At 40.9% G+C, this 23719-nt stretch overlaps 2 protein-coding genes across 3 annotated transcripts in view; one reads left to right on the plus strand and one right to left on the minus strand.

Annotated features, from left to right (window-relative positions):
* The window catches only part of LOC119863153 (TGF-beta receptor type-2-like), an 88558-nt gene extending 79145 nt beyond the window's left edge, over positions 1-9413 (plus strand). The window contains 1 exon segment of the mRNA XM_043504968.1: positions 8557-9413. The gene's annotated coding sequence lies outside the window, so the exon portion shown is untranslated.
* The window catches only part of OSBPL11 (oxysterol binding protein like 11), a 78234-nt gene that overhangs the window by 7502 nt on the left and 47013 nt on the right, over positions 1-23719 (minus strand). For both annotated transcript variants that reach the window (XM_043504967.1, XM_038420970.2), the window contains exons 6-10: positions 21609-21807; positions 13662-13807; positions 11953-12093; positions 9684-10182; positions 7625-7811 (exon numbers count right to left, since the gene is read on the minus strand). In XM_043504967.1, the coding sequence (XP_043360902.1) occupies positions 7625-7811; positions 9684-10182; positions 11953-12093; positions 13662-13807; positions 21609-21807 (1172 nt within the window). The remainder of the gene's footprint in view (positions 1-7624; positions 7812-9683; positions 10183-11952; positions 12094-13661; positions 13808-21608; positions 21808-23719) is intronic.

A 23719-nucleotide genomic window follows, 5' to 3' on the forward strand; every position in this document is an offset into this window, starting at 1 on the left:
ACATGCCGCTTCTATGATGAGCTGCATGCCATTTTAGGGGGTTCAGCCACCACTACACCAGCCGTGTTGTTTGACTCCTTCAATGGAGATGGAGGCAACACGGAAGCAGGTTTTGGGGATGAGGAAGACGATGAGAAGGAGGCTGTAGATAGCTCACAGCAAACAAGCAGAGAAACCGGTTTTCCCAACAGCCAGGAACTGTTTCTCACCCTGGACCTGGAGCCACTACCCCACAAACCCACCCAAGGCTGCCTCCCAGACCCACCAGGCGGAGAAGGGACCTCTGGTGAGTGTACCTTTTAAAATACTATACAATATTTAAAAGCCATCATGTTTAATGATTAATTTGCCGTGGCATTCGTGGCTCTCCTGGATATACTCCCAAAGCCTTTGCAAAAGGTTTCTGGGGAGGGCAGCCTTATTCCATCCACCATGGTAGGACACTTTACCACTCCAGGCCAGTAGCATATACTTGGGAATCATTGTAGAACAAAGCATTGCAGTGTATGTTTGCTGGCATTCAAACAACATCCGTTCTTTATCTCTCTGTGTTATCCTCAGGAGAGTGATATAATTCATGGTCACCTGGTTGAAATAGGGTGCTTTTCTTAAGGGGACATTCAGAGGTGCCCGTTCCTGCTGGGCTGTTTGCCTATGGCTGAACAGAAATGTTCCCTGCTGTTAGCCACGCACGGGAGGGGGAGGGGAGGCAAAATGCAACCTTGTAACGAAAGCACATGTGCTATGTATGTAATGTTAACAGCAAGGTTTACCGTGAAAGAGTGTACCCATTGTTCTATAAAATGTGTCTTTTCAAATACCACTGTCCCTTTTTTTCCTCCACCAGCCGCATGTGTTTCAAGGATCACAGGATCTTCTCCTTCCCTGAGGCTAGTGAAGATTAGAAGGCGAAAAAAACCACACTCGCGATGAAATGTTCTCTGAGCTCATGCTGTCCTCCCACACTGACAGAGCACAAACGAATGCATGGAGGCAGACAATGTCAGAGTGCATAAAAATGACCGGGAGGAGAGGTGGCGGGCTGAAGAGAGGGCTGCAGCTGAAAGGTGGCGGCAGCGTGATGAGAGGAGGCAGGATTCAATGCTGAGGCTACTGGAGGATCAAACTAATATGCTCCAGCGTATGGTTGAGCTGCAGGAAAGGCAGCAGGAGCACAGACCGCCGCTACAGCCTCTGTGTAATCAACCTCCCTCCTCCCCAAGTTCCATAGTCTCCTCACCCAGATGCCCAAGAACGCGTTGGGGGGGCCTCCAGCCACTCCACCCCAGAGGATTGCCCAAGTAACAGAAGACTGGCATTCAATAAGTTTTAAACTTTTAAAGTGCTGTGTAGCCTTGTACTTCCCTCCTCCATCACCCCTCCCAGGCTACTTTGGAAATTATCCCCCTATTTGTGTGATGAATTAATAAAGAATGCATGAATGTGAAGCAACAATGACTTTATTGCCTTTGCAAGTGGTGATCGAAGGGAGGTAGGGAGGGTGGTTAGCTTACAGGGAAGTAGAATGAACCAAGAGGTGGGGGATTTCATCAAGGAGAAACAAACAGAACTTTCACACCGTAGCCTGGCCAGTCATGAAACTGGTTTTCAAAGCTTCTCTGAGGCACACCGCACCCTCCTGTGCTCTTCTAACCACCCTGGTGTCTGGCTGTGCGTAACCAGCAGCCAGGTGATTTGCCTCAACCTCCCACCCCGCCATAAAAGTCTCCTCCTTACTCTCACACAGATATTGTGGCATGCACAGCAAGTAGTAATAACAGTGGGAATATTGGTTTTGCTGAGGTCTAACCGAGTCAGTGAACTGCGCCAGCGTGCTTTTAAATGTCCAAATGCACATTCTACCACCATTCTGCACTTGCTCAGCCTGTAGTTGAACAGCTCCTGACTACTCTCCAGGCTGCCTATGTATGGCTTCATGAGCCATGGCATTAAGGGGTAGGCTGGGTCCCCAAGGATAAACTATAGGCATTTCAACATCCCCAACCGTTATTTTCTGGTCTGGGAAGAAAGTCCCTTCCTGCAGCTTTTGAAACCGAGTTCCTGAAGATGTGAGCGTCATATACCTTTCCCAGCCATCCCACGCTGATGTTGGTGAAACGTCCCTTGTGATCCACCAGTGCTTGCAGCACTATTGAAAAGTACCCCTTGCGATTTATGTATTCGCTGGCTTGGTGCTCCGGTGCCAAGATAGGGTATGGGTTCCGTCTATGGCCCCACCACAGTTAGGGAATCCCATTGCAGCAAAGCCATCTACTATGACCTGCACATTTCCCAGGGTCACTACCCTTGATATCAGCAAATCTTTGATTGCGTTGGCTACTTGCATCACAGCAGCCCCCACAGTAGATTTGCCCACTCCAAATTGATTCCCGACTGACCGGTAGCTGTCTGGCATTGCAAGCTTCCACAGGGCTACTGTCACTCGTTTCCCAACTGTGAGGGATGCTCTCATCTTGGTATTCTTGCGCCTCAGGGCAGGGGAAAACAAGTCAAAGTTCCATGAAAGCGCCCTTACGCATGCGAAAGTTTCACAGCCACTGGGAATCGTCCCAGACCTGCAACACTATGCGGTCCCACTAGTCTGTGCTTGTTTCCCGAGCCCAGAATCGGCGTTCCACGGCATGAACCTGCCCCATTAGCACCATGATGCCCACATTGTCAGGGCCCGTGCTTTGAGAGAAGTCTGTGTCCATGTCCTCATCACTCTCGTCACCGCGCTGATGTCGCCTACTCGCCCGGTTTCGCTTTGCCAGGTTCTGGTGCTGCATATACTGCTGGATAATGCGTGTGGTGTTTAATGTGCTCCTAATTGCCAAAGTGATCTGAGCAGGCTCCATGCTTGCCGTGGTATGGCATCTGCACAGAAAAAAGGCACGGAACAATTGTCTGCTGTTGCCCTGATGGAGGGAGGGGCGACTGACGACATAGCTTACAGGGCTGGCTTACAGGGAATTAAAATCAACAAAGGGGGTGTCTTTGCGAGAAACTGAATGGCTGCCTCAAGGATAGAACTCAAAACCTCAAGGATAGAACTGAAAACTCGGTTTAGCAGGCCGTTGATTTCACAGAGGGAGGGAGGGAGAAAATGAATACAAAACAAATCTGGTCTATTTCCTGTTTTGAGCCACTTCATCTATCTTTATACATCATGCTGGCAGCAGACTGTGCAGTACGACCGCTAGCCATCATCACCTCCTGGGTGCTCAGCAGAAGACGGTGCAGTCTGACTACTGGCCATCGTCTTCTGCTGGCTGCAAATTAAAAGACAGTGCACTGCCGATAGGACTCAATCGCCATGAGACGAAACAAGGGAAATGACCTGGCTGAGTCACTCCCATGTTTGCCCAGGCGCCCAGTTAAAAGAGCACCCAGGACTACGTCGATGATGGCTACGAGTCATACTGCACTGTCTGCTGCCAAAAGTCAATAAATTGCTGCTGTGTAGCAATGCAGTACTATGTCCACCAGCACCCAGGAGACATACGGTGACGGTTAGCTGAGCGGGCTCTGTGCTTGCCATGGTATGGCGTCTGCACAGGTAACTCAAGAAAAAAGGTGCAAAACGATTGTCTGCCCTTGCTTTTACGGAGGGAGGGAGGGAACGGGGGCCTGACGATATGTACCCAGAACCACCCGCGACAATGTTTTAGCCCCATTAGGCACTGGGATTTCTACCCAGAATTCAAATGGGCGGTGGAGACTGCAGGAACTGTGGGATGGTTACCCACAGTGCAAAGCTCCGGAAGTCGACCGTTGCCTCGGTACTGTGGACAGTCCGCCAACTACATGCACTTAGAGCATTTGTGTGGGGATACACACACTCGACTGTATAAAAACGCTTTCTACAAAACCGACTTCTATAAATTCGACCTAATTTCGTAGTGTAGACATACCCTTAACAACAAATAGCCAAATTTCCCCACCCTTTCATGCAGTGAAGATTCATTCTCCCTTATGAGAGTGAAGGAGTGAGGGTTTGCTAGTGATTCAGACAAGACAAGTGGTCTCTCAGCTGCATGGAGTTCAAGGCTTCACTGGGGATGCCAGCCCCTACCTTACGTATCCCCAGTTATCTGTACAGAATGGATCTACACCATGTTATTTCCCGGGTTCTCTCTCCCACTGGAAACAAGGTTTGTTCAGCGGTGACACTGCCACTGATCCCAAGCCACATCTACATTCTGTGGGGCTCAATATGTGAAGTTACCGTAGCATTAACTTCGGTTACATATATGGTACTCTGAACCACCAGGTGCCACTTACGGATCATAAAAGGGCTGGCTACTGGCCATATATGACTAGATGAGAATTTCCCTGTGGGATGGAAAGCTCTCAGCTGGCACAATGTTAGTATAGCCCGTATACCTCTCCTGGCCCAAGTGTAGGTGACATGCCAAGGCTGAGCTGGAGCACAACTGCACCCCAGCAATTCTCAGGTGATTGATGCCAGCTGACGCAGATTAAAACAACATCCCCATGTTTGCCCTAAGCTACACCAGGACTGTGGCTGGAGCTGCACAAGGCGGACAGTGGCTGCCTGGAAGCCCACCCCTCTCTCCCACACTAAGCAGATCTCAGCACATGAGAGAATCTGGTCCTATGTGTTTTACTTGTGGGAATATTGCATATTTTTACAAGTCTTTACATATGTTTGAACAGTAAGTTTAATTTTACTGATATCAAAAAATTTTGGAGTAGTTACCGGAATATTAGACTGCACAGAATTGATGCATCTTAGCTATACATTTGTAGTTGAGAAGGACACAATGCAAGAGTTAGATGAACATTAAACTTGAAAATCGTATTTCCACGTGAAGGTTTGTTTTACCAGTTAGCATGACTCTCCCTACGGTGTACCGATAAAGTGGATTTAACTGTTTTTGAAAACAACTATGAAGACTAGGCAGTAAAGTACAAGTCCATTGATTTTATGCTGCTTTTGCATCCTCTGCGACTTTTACACATCACTGAAGCTATTCTACATTATGAAATGTTCATTTAATCTCAATTATATCTCTAAACAGACTGGTGCACTCTAAATTACAGACTAAGATAGCCAGTATTTGTGTTTGCACATTTCATGTGTTTATCAGCATCATATTGAACTGACACTGGGTGCTTGTACAATTTGAGATATCACAGTGTCAATCACAAATTGGTATCTTTGCTTGACTTAGAGCTACCTGGGATTTTAGCTCAGTCATGGGTCTTCACAAGTGAGTGATATTCTGTCACACTGTTAGTGATCATTATGACCTAAATTTCTTCCTATTAGCATTACCTTGTACTGCACAACCATTCCCAGTCCTGAATATCATGCAGCCTATGGCAGAACAAGTTTCAACAAAGATACCACGTGTGTCTTGGTACTGGGTTTTTTAATCATCTAGATGACATTCATATTACTCTGTTGAATATTACTATCCTCAGCAATTCAGCTGGGTACAGTGCAATCTTATCTGGCACAGGGCTGACAAACAGATATCCAACCGATGTCTTACAGCAAGGGTCACTCAAACCAAATCTATAACGGTTGCTGTCACAGCAACATTCACTAGCGGCCAATGTCACTATAACAACGCTGCTACTTGGTCTCGTAGAGAGATTGCTTTGGGTAATGTCCAAATTTCACTGAAAATATGTTCAAGCAACTGTGGCTATATCAATGATAAATGTGACACCAAATAGACCCTCTCTGTAAGAATTTCTAATTTTATGTAGCAATATATTACACCACATAATCACCACCATATACCACAGAAACATTCGTCCCAAATCACTAACCAGTACAACAACAACAAAATTTGTTAACACACACAGGTAAAGAAAATGCCATAACAAAATGATTACAAAGTTGAAGACAGTACATATGGTATGAATAAAAAGCAAATAATATGCTATTTAAGTAATTTAAAAAATTATGACAAACAAAAGTAACAGGTAAACTTCAATCATCAAAATACCCTGGAGGGCATATGAAACCTGTCAACATAATTAGATTTTCATCTTCCATATGAATCTTGGGATTTAGGGACAAAAATGTTTTACAAACCCAACTATCTGCATTAATCGCTCCTAGGAGAAGGGAGAGAAATCCACTTGATGCTATCTAACTGACATATGCACCTGCCTGCAGATTTCTGTGCCCACCAGGGTACTACCCTGGCACCATGGGTCCTCAACTTTGAGATGCTTTTTACCTTTTATTAAGATAGCCTCCCTAAACGGTTTCTCTGCAACAGCAAATTGCAGAGTCACAATAAACTGTCAAAGCAAATTACACTTAAAAGCCTTTATTGTTCAGGCCTATTGGACTAAACATGGAAAAAATATGAAATATTTAAGTAAGGGTTTTTAACAACAAGCACTGCGTTCAGTGGATGGTTGAAAAATGAACGTGCTGATGTCAGATAACAGAGCACATTAAGTGCCAGAAACTGTTTCACTACAAGACTCCTTTCTATATTTTTTTTCCTTCTTCCATCATTTGTATGTCTGCATCTTTGTATGGAAGTGCTCAAGATCACTTATCTTACTATACTATGTCTTAAAAGGGATATCATCAGTGTTAATGAGCCCCCAAAGCCATTAACTTCTCTCTTCCCTTGAATCCAAATGTCTTGATGTGAAACTCATTCCCGGCCTTTACCTCCCTATCACACACAAAGCCTGAGTAAGTGTGTGGGAAACAGAATAGAGAGACTATTGGGAGAGAATCCAACCCCCAACACTGCACAGCATGCAGTGCATCACATCCTCAGTATCTACTAAAGCCTTTGGGATGGAACAGCAATAACCACAATGGGTTTTTTGGAGATAATTTAGTGTTACTAATATTTACACGGATTATAGCTCTTGTATTGTATTCACCCCTTTTCTGTACTAATCATATTTTATTCAATATTACAGAAGTCTGTAAATGTTTCTGTACTATATATTCCTGGTCATGAGACATGCTTTCAGTTAAAACTTATCATTGGCACCCCACTCTCCTTCTCAGGCTAACAACCTTGCACGGTTTTGTTTTTAATTTGGTTTTTAATGCAAGTTGGAGATTCTTTCATCAAAATAGTAATAGTATTTTGATAACTCAGACAGAAAGTGCAATATAAATACAATGTGCTTTACAAACATTAAACTTCACACCATCCTTTTGAAGTAGATATATCATGCATATGTCACACACACAGTAGAAAAAGACAGAGCAAGGTTAAATGGCTTGCCCAGTCACAAACAAGTCATTGGGAGAGCCAGGAATGAAAACCTAAAAGTCCGGTCTCCTGATTACCTGAACTGGGTATATGGGTGCACACACACACAGATACTCGCAGCCTCAAATTTAACTGACTAATTAGCAATGAAACAGTCTTTTGCTTGTGACGTTTGTGTGGCTGGGCCATGCAATATGCCTCATAACTCCACAACCCCTCAACAGTTTCAAGAATAGAAAAAAAAAAATGCAATCACTGAATACAGTTTTCTTAGCACAAGGCTACTCAGCATGCAAACAGATGGTGACAAAAACCAGAGACAAGGTATTCATTTACAGAGTTTGACTGATACAATATAGGGAGTTCATTAAAATATAAATGAGCGTACTTACCGGTGCAGTTTGCCCCCATAGAATGGTTTGGTATGGAAAGTAATGCTCGCAGAATATCCAGTTTTTGCACAATTAACATTGACTTTTCCTCCCAATTCTACCCAAGGAACAGTTAAAATTGATCGAGCATATGCGCACGGTAGAGAAAACGTGTATTCCTCTCCATATTCCAAAAGACTTAAGAGTCCTGCATACAAAAATAAGAGTGTCATCAAAATGTTTCCAATTTATAGTACTGAGACAAGTGGTTGTTGAAGGACACACATCTAACACTCTAAGTAAAACTATCACAATTATTACAGATTCCAGATACAAAAAGAACTTTGTTAACCCAACAGTGCCATTAGTTAGGTTTTACAACAGACAAGTGCAGACACTGGGTATCATGGGTACCGATATATTTGTTGTTTGCCTTGAAAACCCACATACCTCATGTTACAGGTTCAAAAACATGATCCTAAAAACTTAGATGCTACTATGCCTATACAGCACCAACTGTTCACTTGTAACAGTTTTACTGCTATAATAGTGAGAATGGCACACTCTGGAATCATGCTACAAGCATGAGATGAGCAATGAATTACCGAAGCCAGAGAATTTGGAGTTTGATGTTCACATTTCACTTCCCTCCCACAAGAATAGATGGTACATTCCAACTTTCCTGAAGGGGTGTAACAGCCTTCGTCCTCCTTCCTGTCACTTCCTTTTTCATTACTGACTTATAAATGAACACAACTATCTCCCGATTGTTGTTCATGCAACAGTCATTACAATTAATTTTAAACTGATAACTCTCTCTCTCAAAAAAAAAGAGAGAAGAAAAATGATTTTGTGCTGTGCATATGCCAGCTGATGCCTCCTGTAACCTTAGGTCACTGTGTTTCTTCTGACATTTGATTTTCACAATTTCTCTTGTATCCTGTCTTTTTCAGGTTCACCACTTAAACCTTAACTGTCATCACACAGTCTTCTGTTCCATCCATGCCTTCTCAGCAGCTGACAGAGACCCTTAAGAAGGCAGCTTTTCACCTCCATAATGCTGAGGGATCAGACCCCCTTTGTGAGTTAGGCACAGCTCCTCTCACCTCATGGGCAGATATGAGAGGCATCCAGTTTTAAAGAAACTGCCTTGGGGCAAATTTCAGATCTTTGAAGAACAGCAGTGCAGAGATGCTCACATGCTCTGTTAAACTGTCTGGAAGGAGACTTCTGCTCCAGGAGTTGCTTTCCTCAGACTCAAAACACTGATTTGTGTGTTCCTTGCCTATCTTCATTTTATCAGGAGTGCAGATTATATTCAAACATCTGTGAGTCAGAGAAATTGGGCAACACAACCATGAAGGATAAAAAGAGCTGAGATGGCATCTCCAGTTCAAAACCAACAAATTGGCGAGTTATATTAAAGAAAAATGGAATCTTGGGATAATGAGCAACATTCTTATTAAAGGGATCCCGTTATTAAATGTAAAGAAAATTTAAAGTATCAAAAAGTGTAAAATATGTTTAGATACAGCAACAGAAAATTTAACATTTATGTTAAGTATTTTATGTTGTACATTCTAATTTGTTTTGTGCTTTGGAGACATAATAAAAAAGTTAGTTTAGATTGTACAAATTATACTTTTGCTTCAAAACCTCATGTTGTGTTTCTAGATACACAGTCTTGCTTTTCTGCAATACTATAGCCCCGTGGAGGTCTGTGATCTTACGCAATCTTTTGATTGTTTCTGCCATGTACATGTGGCATCTTCTGTACTCTATAATAAACAAATATGCCATCTAACAACAGCACTTTAAGGTTTCTCAGAGTCTCTTTCTCAAGGTAAATGGAGGAGACGCAGGGGTATTTTGTTTAAAAAAACAAAAACAAAAACCAAACCACCTTAAAATATTCTATAAACAACCCTGCAAATGAATTCTTTTGAAAATCCTATAGATGAAACTACTGAGCAAAATTCATTTGTTATTCTGACACTGGAGTTCACAGAACTTAATTTTATATTTATCCAACTGATATTTTTAACTACCTTCCAGTTCTGCAGTGAATAAAATTACTCACCTTCACCAACCATTGTTACGCCTATTGACATTCCCAAGAATTTACTTTTTGTCCAGACATGAGCATTTACACACATCTTCTTCTCTACACATTCAGCGTAAAACCCTGAGATGGGAGGATGATGGGACACTTGCTCAGCTACAAATCTGACTGTATAGTAGTCTGGCTCCACTTGGCCCTCTGGCTCTTGTGAAAGAGTGGCTTGCTCTGAGAACGAGTGGGATGAAGAGTTACTGTTTGAGTCAGAGACTACTTCGCCCTTAGCCATCCTCCAAGAGCAGTGAAACGTTTCTCCAATGATTGGATTGTATGGTTTCTTGGCAATTGCTCCTTTGCGACCTTCATGAAATGAAGTAAGATAATATTCAACAAAGCGGATCATCCTCTCCTCCGGGGTTGCTCCATTTGTGATTGCAATGAAGAGGTCTGGGTGAGACATGAAGTCTGCATACATCTCCAGCAAAGAACGTTTCTCTAAAATAAAAGTGGGAAGAACCACCTGAAATAAAGACAAAAAACTATAACAACTTAAAAGTAAGTAGACTATATATTTATGAACAAATTCTTGAAGTAATCACAATACAAAAGAAATGGGAAATAGGGATACAATACTTTTAACAGAGACGCAAAGTCCATTCTGGCACCAATAAGCAAAATGTTCTCAGGATAATAAGAATGACATTAAAAAAAGTTTTAAAAACTTATTTTTAATGGAAGACTTGAAACAAAAAGCAACGCAAAAAACTTATGGTGGAGTAAACACCAAAACCTAACAGAACTTGCTCAAAAATGGGAAACAGCCATAAAGGAAGGGAAAACATGACTGACAATTTGTTAATTGGAAAAGGGAAAGAATAAAAACAAAACCTGAACTTAACTACCTTTTATCAATGGCAGTAAGGACCAAATTATGGGAGAACTAAACTGAACCCTGATTGAGCAGGGATAGTAAAAATGTGGGCTACGGGTGCCTTCATCTTTAATGCAGGAATGCAAGCTCCACCATGCAATTATCCATATTGATTCAAGCAGACCACCACTCAGATTGGAGAAACTTGAAAAACCCAATTTTGTGTGGTGAGGAAAAAGCTTTTCTGGCCAAATATCCTCAACTTTGCAGAGTCTAAACTTTAATTTTAAAAAAGTTTCTAGTCTAGTTGCAAAGAAAATCTCCGCATCTTCCACATATAAACTAAGAATACATCAGTGGCAGCCTAATCGTCCCAGATCTGCAAAAAACAGTTCCAGTGTCTCTGCTTCTGTATCATGCTTTCCCAAGCCACGCAGAGGAACAACTAATTAGTTTTGTCTTCATTGCTGCTACTGGGATCCCTGAGGGAAACTGACAAGAAGTAGCCAATTTCTTTCTGCTATCTTTAGATAAAGTTCTGAGCAGCAGGAAAACTGTGGGTGGAGCAGGTCAAGATAGCAGAGATCTCTTACTTCCCAGCAGCAAACAGAAAACAGAGTGAAAGAGTAGCAGAACTCCACTGCTTGTGAATGCCAGGATGCTCTGGGGCTGGGAACTGAATGAAAGAACATTCATTCTCCTTTCTAACAGCCAGATGAGGGTTGGAGAAAAAGGGAACTCATATTTATAAGACTTGCTAGCCAGAGACTGCTAAAGATGATACACACAGAAAGCAGGTTCTAGAGTCAGCCCCTTCCTCTCTCTCAGCAGTTGGGGGGAAGGTTGCCCCCAAATGACTCCTTTTGTATTCGTCTTGAGCCCTCTAGTTACTAAGAATCTGGTAAAACCTCCAACCCCTTTGTGTTACAGCATAGTGGCAAGGGGATGAGAGAGTGGTATGCAGATACATCAGAAGTGGAGGGAGAGGAAGAGAAAATATTGGAGAGAAGTAGAGAAAGAGCTGCAAAGAAGGAGAGAAAGGGGATGAAGAGAGAAAGAATTTCATCTCTCTCTTTACACACACAGTTACAGCATACAGCTGTTTCTTTAAACTGTAGGGAGGTGACTTTAGGGTGGTACGGTAAGCTATATTTTATACATCTCTCTCTCTCTAACTGGCTAGTAGGCATCAGACACGTTTCAAGTCCTGCAGATCAGGCTGAAGTTGGGACCTGAAGTCTCTGCAGGCTGAAACTCTGAACAGAAATTGTACAGAAATAGCTTCTATCTATTCCATTTTACACAAAATAGGTACATTTCCACAAGTTCCTAGCAAATTGCCATATGGCATTTGGATGGACAAAGGTTAAGTGTCACTTCATTTCCACTACAGCCAGCTTTCACACCTTGGTTACTTACTCTTGTTAAATCCATGCCAAGTTTCAGCTGAGATAGGAGATGTAAGATAACACTGCGCTGTTCTTCCACTGCTCCAAGGTCATCCTCTTTGTTAACACACGTATCCTCCAGCTCCTCATCTGGATTTATTTCTTCAGGTTCCTGGTGTGAGAAATCCACAGTCACAAGTGTCATTTCAAAGACCTAACGGACTAAAAAGGTGAAGCTTAGCCTGTGCCTCATGGGGCAGGAGAAGCAAGTCTAAAAAAAACCAGAGAAATCTCTCAGACTGGGAATGGTCTCAAATGAGCTTCCACAGAAAACCAGACCCCAATATTACCACAAGTGTTCCACTTCTTTCTGCTGATGCTACACCATGTTGTACTCACAAATGAAAGACAGAGCAGAGGTTTTTAAGAACTGATTGAACACAACTGCCAATGGTCTAGGTTTACTTAGCCCTGCCTCAGAGCAGGGGGCTGGAGTTGATGACATCTTTGAGGTCCCTTCCAGCCCTATGTTTCTATTATCCTATAAATCTAAGAAGTCACTGAGAATAATTATATTCCAATCACAGACAATGTAGTAATCAAAACACGTCTTACATACTTGCACTACGTTTAAATCCTTTGGTGAGACAAACGAACCTAGAATGAACTTTGTAAAGGTAAGGAGTTATTCATCTTAAGGGTAATTCTGCTTCTTGGTCTATAGGGGTTGCTATCTGTCTGGATTACGGAAAGAAAAAAGTCTACGCAAATAGAATCATAGAATATCAGAGTTGGAAGGGACCTCAGAAGGTCATCTAGTCCAACCCCCTGCTCAAAGCAGGGCCAATCCCCAATTTTTGCACCAGATCCCTAAATGGCCCCCTCAAGGATTGAACTCACAACCCTGGGTTTTAAATACTTAATTTCAACCTAGTCTATATTTTTAGGTTTCTTACACAAACTCTACTGAAAGATATTATAAAACAGAAAAGTGAGACGATATTGTTACATGCATATAGAATAATAATTACCCTAAACATATAATCTTTCCCAGAGTTGTTTAGTGTCATACGCACACAATTCTCAGAAACCAAGTTGCCTACAACCGCAACTTAAAAACCTGTTTCACAATCTTCATTATTCTTGTATTTTACAAGAATGTTTTTGCACTTCAAAATAATTGATAGAGTATTGAAAATACAACAGAATTCAACATCTTTTTAACTGCTCTGAAGTCAAGTGATTAGTTTTTTCAATATAAAGATTGAAAAAGAAAAATTTATCATCATCTAGGAAAATAAGTTATAAAATACTTCTAATTAGTTTCCCTCATCTACCCTCTGCTGAGCAATTTTCAAAAGTAGTTTATACTGTAAATACTTGGAAAAATCCAATTTATTCACTGCACACTGATTTCTAATATTAAAATGACACTAACTGGAATAATGTGTGCATTTAAATATTTTAAACTGATGCTTTAAATTGTGCCTTCCCCATACCTCTTAACACATATTTTATTCATATTTCACCCTGCAGCTGTTTATTAGAAAAAGTAAGACTTGTCTACAAAGCAACAAAAGATTAAATTCAGAAGTGGTCCTCCTTATTCTACTCAAATGTCTGTACGGGGGGGGAGGGGGGAGAAAGACCTTCATTGTATAAAAATATTGCTAAATATCTGCAGATAATCCTGCAAGCAAAAACATTCCTCACAGAACTCGGGCTGTCACATTACCTTACCCTTGTTAGATGGCAGGGCTCTGGCACAGACTGCTCCTCTATGACAGATGCTGGCTTGTTTGGCTCTGATGAAAAATTTTGAGCTGCTCCATTTTTGAAATGGTTTGACAAAGATATCTTTGGTTCCAACCAACTGATCGTTGTCCCTGAAGCAAAAGAAAGTTTGCGCTGAAACTTATTCACACTCTGGGAGTTCAACAAAAGATGTTTTCGAGTAAGCACTTTTTCAAAAAGCTGCAAGTAGTTAACCTTGTTCAAAAAACAAGGTGAGTGCATCAGGACACCACCTTCTTTGATCATTAGCATGAGCACTGTGATTGGGCAGCTGTAATATATGCAACTTGTACTGGAGAATAAGATCATGTTATAAAAGGTGTAATCAGACACTAGAAAAAGAACCCAATCTAACTGGAATGTTATGTAACCCCTTGGATAAGTTTTTGCATCAATTAAAGAAATGGGAGCAATAGCTCATTCTCAAACTTCTGTCAGTTTCAGAAATCGAGACTAAAACAAAACAATATTTTGAAATTGTTTCCTCTGGAAAAAGTACTTGTCTTTTCTCAGTTGAAGGAACAACATGCTATACTGAATAAATAATAGCTGCTCAAAGAGATAGCAGCAGTACCTGGAAAGCTGTCACCCACTAATTTAAATGATTCAAGTGTCTAGTTACTCTCAGCTAGTCTATCAGAATGGATACAATTCCTCATCAATAATGAAAATGTTCCATTTTATTTCAAAGGCTAATGTACAGTAGACACCAATAAAGTTCTATTAAAAACACATACAAATGCTATGAAACATTCTGGCTATAACACGAACCCAGAAGCAAAAGAATTAGTAGTAACTTAGAATCTTCTGTCCATAATTCCGTATTCTGCATTTAGGAAAATTAAAAGAAATTAGGGAAGTTCAGGGGAAAAAAAAATGTTGGACATTTCTATCCTTATACACTATAATCTCAATTATCCAAACTTCCCTTATCGGAAACGAGGTCATGTCCCCTGACTTAAGCTGGGGACAGGAACCTGCTTCAAATAACATGGGTTTCATGTAAAGGAGGATCAGAAAAATGGAGTAGCCATTTTGTGAGGGCAATTTGTGTGCATGGGTGCTGGAACTAGGGACAAGGCAACGCCTCTTGGCTTGAAGTGGTTTCCATCATTTACAGGTTTACAGTTTTGTTCAATGGCTTTCAGCACTCCCACTAGAAAAACTGTTCCAAAGCCACTGTTTGTGTGATAGAGTTGTCTAAAACATCTTAGCTAAACATTTTTGCCTGGACTCAGTAGTAAAACTCAGCTTTGTGTGGCAAGATTTCATCTTCATGGAAACAAGAAGAATATTACCATTGCTTGCATTAGCATCTAGATAAACAGTAATCTCTCATCAGTTTGTTGATCTTTTTTGTATGTTAATTGACTTCCTTCCTTTTTTAAAGAAAACAGTACATTTCCTCCTCTTATCCTTGAGAAACCTACACAGGTTGCATATAATCCATCTTGGTTGATTTGTATACTTATTTATTCAAATTTAAACAGTATTTCCTTTTCTGCTCTTAATCAGCTATTTTTAGTCCACCTTACTACTTATTTCAAACATGTTTATCTTTGTGTGTTCGATTTTTAAGAATTAAGTATTTCAAATCTTTTTCTCTAAATAGAATTTCATTTTATCCTCTATTAATGGACAGGTTTACCCTCTAATACTTCTTCCTCAACCAGGACAATGTATTATATTCCCCTTAGCCAAAGTAGCAGACATGAACCTATTCTACATTTTTGCTGTCCCTCTCTTCCCTTACAAAACCTTAAATTAATACCATATATTCTTGCTTGATTGCCTTCGCTTTTTCCCAGTTCCAGTGCAGATTTCTTTTTTACCTCCGATTTTAGAACAATGCCTTGTGACACCACATTGCCAGTTCTTATTTCCTGCTTTATTCTTCTTCACAGGAATTGTAGTTTGTGGGCTCTAAAATTTGCTTTTCTAACAACTAAACACAATTTTATCTGATGCATTATGAATCCATTCTGTATTTTGCAGAATTCAGGTCAAAAGTTTGAAGCCTTCCAATAACCTACACATTCTCAAACTTCACAATTAAAATATCTTGTGATTTGCAGTTCACCTTGACAGTAGGTCCAAGCATTTTTTTTTGTTCATACTCTCCTTCAGTCCTGAGGGTGTGTAGCAGATGCCCACTGTCATATCTAACTTGTATTTCTTGTATTCTAACTCAAGACATTTACCACCACATTCACAGATACCAAAGCCAGATGAGATTATTGTTATTATCTAGTTCTTGGCTATCAAATTGTATCTTGCTTTTAAGTACTTTTTCCACCTCTTCTGTACTACTCAGTTATGCACACCCAGTAGGTCTTTGTCTATTTAGTATCACTTCTAGTTCTAATTAGTTATATCCTGCATTTCTAGCATTAGAAATGCTGACACATTTAGTCTTCATCTAAATCAAAGAAGTTAGAGTAGGAAATGGCCTATTAGACCATCCAGCCCATCTTTCTAAAGCTTTTATTATTTTCTAAATCTTTCCGTCTTTTATTTAGGAACTTCATCCTCACCTTAATTTGTATGTCAAAAGTTCATAACAGATCATTTGGGTTAAACAAGAAATCCTTATCCTTCCATAAACAAGTTTTAAAGCTTGCCTAATGACTCTGCAATTCAGGTCAGTACCCCTCTTAGTTAAGGGGAGATCATCTAATCCAAATAGGCTTTCATCAAAGACGACATTCCAATGCTTAAAGAACTGCAACCCTTCTCTATACCTGAAATATAGGCATTCTTTTGTACCCACTACCAGTCTTTTCTTTCTTGATTTTCTGAGAAAAATCACATGCACTGCTCCCATCTTCAGTTCTTCCCACGGGCTCCTAAAATATTTCACAATTAAGTATGGTTCTCTTGGGCAGTGTTGGTTTCCACACAAACTATAATCGTAAAGAATTCTAGTGACTTTTCATTGATTTACTACGCTTATTGTGGCCTATCAGGTGCCAAGGCTAACACCACAATATACCATGAAAGTTCTGAATGATATTTTTAATGGAGAAAAAACATGCGCACCAACCTACATCACTGTTCAACTTTTCCCTGTTCAGTGATTTTTAACAACAAAAAAAAACAATTCACAGATTACAACTTCTCCACAAAGATGAATATAAAATGCTGTCATTCAAGTGGTCCAAATAGGACTGCACTTCTCCCAGATCTCCCCCTGGAACCGTAACAGCTCCAAATTTTCTAACATTAGCAGTACACAAGATTAAGAACTAAGAGAAAGCCCTTCTGCTCTTTGGCCAATCTGCACTTGAAGGTTTAATCAGTATCTCCAGCCCCTTATATTAAAAATCCTATTTTTTATGAGAAGTAGTTAATCTGCATGCAGTAGCTGCTTTTTAACAGGAAACAATTATCCCAAGTACAGTGGGTTTTTAAGTTTGTTGCAAATTAAAGCCACAAAAAGAGAAAGTTTTAGACAAGCACCTTTCAAATTTCCATCTTAAAAATTAAGCCTTGAAGTTACAAAGGCACAAAGATGGTTTACCCCTACAACGTAGTTGTTTAAAACCACAGTCTAATTTTTGTTTAAAGAGCACTAAAAATAATTATTACTGTACAATTCATCAGTTCTTGTTGCAAAAAACAGTTCAGCATAGCTGGGAATCTCAAAATATACGTAATGCAAAACACACTACAATACCTTTAATATATTCCTATCATGTAAGTAACTTCACTAGTTTATTATAATAATCATCAAGAGGCTATATAATCGTAGCTATTCAGTAGAAACCATTTGCTTCCTTAAAAGCTTTTACGAACACAAAAACACCCAATAGATACACTAAAATTAACATATTAATGTATAAAGAGACTCACAAAAGGAAAGGCACATATTCAAATGTGCACAAATTAAGTGAAAACAGTTCTGGTAAACATCTGCTTGCATGAAAATGAACAATTAGAGACAAACACATGCTCTGCGCATGCACAGCATATTGTTCCATAACAATTACTACTTGAAGAAATCATCTTTTCCAATTTAAGAGAGGGTAATTTTATATTCAACCCAATCTGAAGTTTCCGATAAGATGATTTCTGCCTCAAAAAGGAGCATAGCTTAACATCCCTTATCTACTATTCCTGTAAAAACTGGATTAAGCTAAATCAAAGTAGGAGTAGCCACATACAAACTTGAATGGTGAAAGTCTGTGCATAGACAAGGCCTAGAATTAGAACTTAATGTTTGTAGTGTAAAGTTTTAAAATATAGGCTATGTTCATGTCACTACTTCAGAGTGACACTAAAGTTCTAAAATAGAACAGTGATAGAATTCACTGGAGCAATTTCTCTCTCTTTTTTTTTTTTAAACCCAAACAGAAGAAAATTATGTTTTTCAAAACCCGATACAGTTCATGCCCCAAAGAATTTGCAAGCCCATAAAATTTTGCCTCCATCATCACTGCTGTCAAGCATGCTATGCACATATTGGTTCCAGCCACACCCATAGGCGCTGACTTCCCCGCTTTCCCGTGGGTACTCGACCCCCCCTGCCCCCAGCCCCTCCCCCACTCCACCCCTTCCATGAGGCCCCGCCCCATGTCTTCTCTCCCCTTCCCCAAAGTCCCCGCCCCTATTCCAACTCCTTCCCCAAATCCCCGCCCCAGCTCCGCCTCCTCCCCTGAGAGCGCCACATTCTTGCTCCTCCCCCTTGCTCCCCAGAGCGTGCTAACATTGCCAAACAGCTGTTGGGCGGTTGCCGAGCAGGAAGCGCTGGTAGGTAGGCGGAGCCGCGGGGATGCGGCACACTCAGGGGAGGGGGAGGCTGTAGAGGGGTTGGAGTGTGGGGGGGTGAGGGGAGATTGGCTGCCAGTGGGTGCAGAGCACCCACTAATTTTTCCCCATCAGTGCTTCAGCCCCGTAGAACCCACGGAGTCAGCACCTATGGCTACACCACAGAGGTAGCCTCATTTTTGTGGTGCTGCATGCACAATAATTTTTAACATGCTCTGAGATCCTTGAAAATGAAAAGCAGCTATATAAATGTAACTGCATGTTACTGCATGTTGTGATACCTCATGAAATGAGACATGCTGAAATGAGAGCTACAAGTTTTGACAAAGTCTGAGCCACAACAGTAATCCTAATCTTAATTATTAAATAATTTGTCATTAAGATTTTTTGCATTAAATAGGTATATATTAAATACTGTTCTTAATCTTTTGCTTTGATCAGCTAACATTCTGATTTATAACAATGCATATCAGGGAAAATGCAACTGCAATGGAGCTACTATAAGGTGAGTGCAAAACTGGTTGGAAAACCATTCCCAGAGAGTAGTTATCAGTGGTTCACAGTCATGCTGGAAGGGCAGAATGAGTGGGGTCCCGCAGGGATCAGTTCTGGATCTGGTTCTGTTCAATACCTTCATCAATGATTTAGATAATGGCATACAGAGTACACTTATAAAGTCTGTGGATGATACCAAGCTGGGAGGGGTTGCAAGTGCTTTGGAGAATAGGATTAAAATTCAAAATGATCTGGACAAACTGGAGAAATGGTCTGAAGTAAACAGGATAAAATTCAATAAGGACAAATGCAAAGTACTCCATTTAGGAAGGAACAATCCCATTTTGTGTGTGTGCAACTGAAATGACTGCTAGGAAGGAGGACTGCGGAAAGGGATCTGGGAGTCACAGTGGATCAGAAACGAAATATGAGTCAACGGTGTAACGCTATTGCAAAAAAAGTGAACATCCTTCTGGGATGTATTAGCAGGAGTGTGGTAAACAAGATACGAGAAGTAATTCTTCTGCTCTACTCCGCGCTGATTAGGCCTCAACTGGAGTAGTGTGTCCAGGTCTGAGCGCCACATTTTACGAAGGATGTGGACAAATTAGCGAGTCCAGAGAAGAGTGACAAAAATGATTAAAGTCTAGAAAACATGACCTATGAGGGAAGACTGAAAAAAATTGGGTTTGTTTAGTCTGGAAAAGAGAAGACTGAGAGGGGATATGATAACAATTTTCAAGTATGTAAAAGTTTGTTACAAAGAGGAGGAAGAAAAATGTTTTTTCTTAACTGCTGAGGATAGGACAAGAAGCAATGGGCTTAAATTGCAGCAAGGGAGGTTTAGGTTGGACATAAGGAAAAGCTTCCTGTCAGGGTGGTTAAGCTCCAGAATAAATTGCCTAAGGAGATCGTGGAATCTCTGTTATTGGAGATTTTTAAGAGCAGGTTAGACTCAAACCTGTTAGCAATGGTCTAGATAATACTTAGTCCTGCTACGAGTGCAGGGGACTGGACTGGACGACTTCTCGAGGTCCCTTCCAGTCCTCTGATTGTATGATTTTGTGTGCGTTTGTTTTTTTAAATGAATTTTAGGGAATCTGAAAGGTCTTGAGAACACTCTAATGGCTGAGAAAGGAAATGACAAATTAGCTTTAAAGGGCTTCTTCTGAAAGATATAGAAGGAATCAAAGGTAATGGGAAGGTTCCATGATCCCCACCAACAGGCAACACTTTTGAAAATAAATATCCACCAACTGCTCCTGTCAATTTAATGGTCTATAAGCCATCATGAACACCTCTGGCTCAACAAACCTATGCACCACTACAGACTAGGGAGCGAATGGCTAGGCAGCAGTTCTGCAGAAAAGAACCTAGGGATTACAGTGGACGAGAAGCTGGATACGAGTCAACAGTGTGTCCTTGTTGCCAAGAAGGCCAATGGCATTTTGGGATGTATAAGTAGGGGCACTGCCAGCAGATCAAGGGACGTGATCGTTCTCCTCTATTTGACATCGGTGAGGCCTCATCTGGAGTAATGTGTCTAGTTTTGGGCCCCACACTACAAGAAGGATGTGGAAAAATTGGAAAACATCCAGCGGAGGGCAACAAAAATGATTAGGGGACTGGAACACATGACTTACGAGGAGAGGCTGAGGGAACTGGGATTGTTAGTATGCGGAAGAGAAGAATGAGGGGGGATTTGATAGCTGCTTTCAACTACCTGAAAGGGGGTTCCAAAGAGGATGGATCTAGACTGTTCTCAGGGGTAGCGGATGACAGAACGAGGAGTAATGGTCTCAAGTTGCAGTGGGGGATGTTTAGGTTGGATATTAGGAAAAACTTTTTCACTAGGAGGGTGATGAAACACTGGAATGCGTTACCTAGGGAGGTGGTGGAATCTCCATCCTTTGAGGTTTTTAAGGCCCAGCTTGACAAAGCCCTGGGTGAGATGATTTAGTTGGGGTTGGTCCTGCTTTGAGCAGGGGGTTGGACTAGATGACCTCCTGAGGTCCCTTCCAACCCTGATATTCTAGGATTCTATGATTCTATGAAACAAGGGGCTAGATTGAGCCTTTAGTCTTAGTACTGTGTAGAGAGCAGCATGAAGCCATGCCTCCCCAAGAGGAGCAGTAGAAAGGACTGTGACTCAGTCACACCTCTCCAGTTCATTCCTTTCTCAGGAAAAAGAGTAAGTTACACCCCACACACCTAGAGATGAACATGGGCTGGAGCTACACCTTTGCCTGATCTCCACCCCACTATTCACATAAGAAGGGAGAGTCCTGACAGGACTACTGTGGTCACAAAGATTGGAGAATTACACTTCCAACCATCTATGCGATTGCATCAGGACTAGGGACAACCTGGCCTAAACAAAAAGTAATCATGCAGGAACATAAGAACTGCCATACTGAATAACCCTAGTGATTCAACTAACCCGGTACCAAGTCTCTAACAGAGGCTGCTTCAGAGGAAGGTGAAAGAAACCTTACAGGAGGCAGTTTTGGGATAACCAACCCACAGGAAGATAAATTCAGTAGAATAAGCATTTCAATTAAAATCAATAAATTCTAGGCTTTATGCTTCTGCCACACAGAATGTAGACCTTTACCTTAATCCATGACCTACCTGATAAGGATCCCTTTTGCTGAGATGCATGTTGTAGTTGGAGAATATGGAAGCAGTCATTTAAGCAGTTCATAGTTGCCATGGAAGTTGCTTTCAGCATTAACAGGTCTGGATCCAAGGATGTAAGGTGACCAGAGGCAGGAAGGCATTCTATGTTTCTGATCAAGTCTCTCTGCTGTCCCTCAGCCTGAGACATCATCTATCAAACAAAACAGTGCTGGTGTCAGAGAAGATGAGACATTTTTGTGGTATACAGCTATACTGAAGTGCTTCACAAACAGACAACCCTGAAGAATATTACAAACTTAATATAAGTCCCAAAGAATTAATAAGAATTAGTTTTATGTGTCAAAAATAAAAGTACCATCTTGTCACCTAAAATGTATAGTTAAAGATAAACTGCAAATGAAAAATACAAATTAAAAACACATTTCTGTGCTGAATGCCCCCATTAAACCCTCCACAAAATGCATGCCACAAGTCCCATGCAGTCCATGGTATTTACTGTATTACAGTTACATAGTGAGAGAATATATCAAGACTATTTTACAAAGTGAAAAAGAAACCCAAACATATTAATCTTATTAAGTGCTGAGTGCTCTCCATGCTTGGTTAATACGTACATACAATACTGAAAACCATGCTTTATATAGAACACGTAGCAAGCTCACTGCTCTACAGAACATGGAAGCTGACACAGTCTATCTTATGGAATCAATGGGGTGGGTAAGGGTGCTCAGTACCTTACAAGATAGGATGTATTCAGTGCCTTAAAGGGTCAGGCCCTAAATTACATAGAGACAGTTTGGCTCAAATTTGCATCATAATATACATATGTAAAATATGTATGACACATTGAAAAACAAGCTTTCTTGTAGTCAGTCGATTTCCTCCCTCTCCCCTCCCCCGTTCTTCCCATGCTGCTCCTTCCCCCAGAGCAAGGTTAGACAAACACTTTCAACTCTACAGCCTGCACCATAGCTACCATCAATGAAGCTACAACAGTGACTAATTATTGGTCCTACATTTTGCAGTGAAGCCTAAAAGAAAGGCACATGCATTCACACACAGTATAGTGTTGGGAAAACTAAACAATTGGTAGGTTAAAAAAAAAAATCACTAAGAAAATATTGCACAGGTTTTCTGTGATCACAGGTACTATATACAACCTCTTTTTTATTTTACCCATCTCTCTTCCTAGGTACAGGCAACAAATGGAATACTAAGAAGAATCCTACTGCTCTCTGGATTCTTACAAATTTCTGTTAACTGCCTGAACACAAAAATAGAACTGACAGGCAAAGGAAAAAGATTCTCTTGCATGTGCTTATGTCACATTCATGCACGTGTCCGATTTCAAACTGGCTGGTTAGGTTTTCAGTTTACCCACTTTGACAGAAAACAGAGTGAAAGGATACTATCAGTCTCGTAATACACAGTCTCTACTAGGCAGCTGTTTTTAGATTTCAAAGAAATATTTAAACAATATTGTACATCAGCAAATCACAAAGACTGTTTGACAAGCTCACAGTATTATTTGGTAACACTATATTACTATGTCTTTTACCAACAACAGACTACCTAACACCAGGTACTCTACAATACACATGTCAAATCCACCTCTTCTGGTCACAGTGTTCTCTAAGTGTCTTACATGTGAGCTTTTCAACTGTCCTGTGCAGAGTAATGCTGCAAACTCGATTTCAGGATCAATCATGCCAGCGAGGTGCTTAACTAACCAACAACCCAACACTACACAAACTCTTCTGGGAGTCTTCCTCATTTGTTTGCACTATAGTAGTACCTAAAGACCCCAAGCTAGGATTGGGGTCCCATTTGTGCTAGGTACTGTACAAACACATACAAAGAGACTATCCCTGCCTCAAATAGATTTATAGTTTGCAAAGCTGAAAAAAAAGTCACAGGATTGCTTCAGGTTATGTCTCTCATCCTTTATTAGTCTATTCTAGCTTATGCCACCCAACCTCTCTATTATCTCAATGGGATGAAGAAGTGTACACAAAATAGCCAGCCAATCATGAAACCTCTCCTGTCACCATGAAAGCAGAATGAGAACAGCTGCACTCAACACAGTGAAAGCATTCACAGGA

The sequence above is a fragment of the Dermochelys coriacea genome, chromosome 11 (assembly GCF_009764565.3).
Source record: "Dermochelys coriacea isolate rDerCor1 chromosome 11, rDerCor1.pri.v4, whole genome shotgun sequence".
Lineage (NCBI taxonomy): Eukaryota > Metazoa > Chordata > Testudines > Dermochelyidae > Dermochelys > Dermochelys coriacea.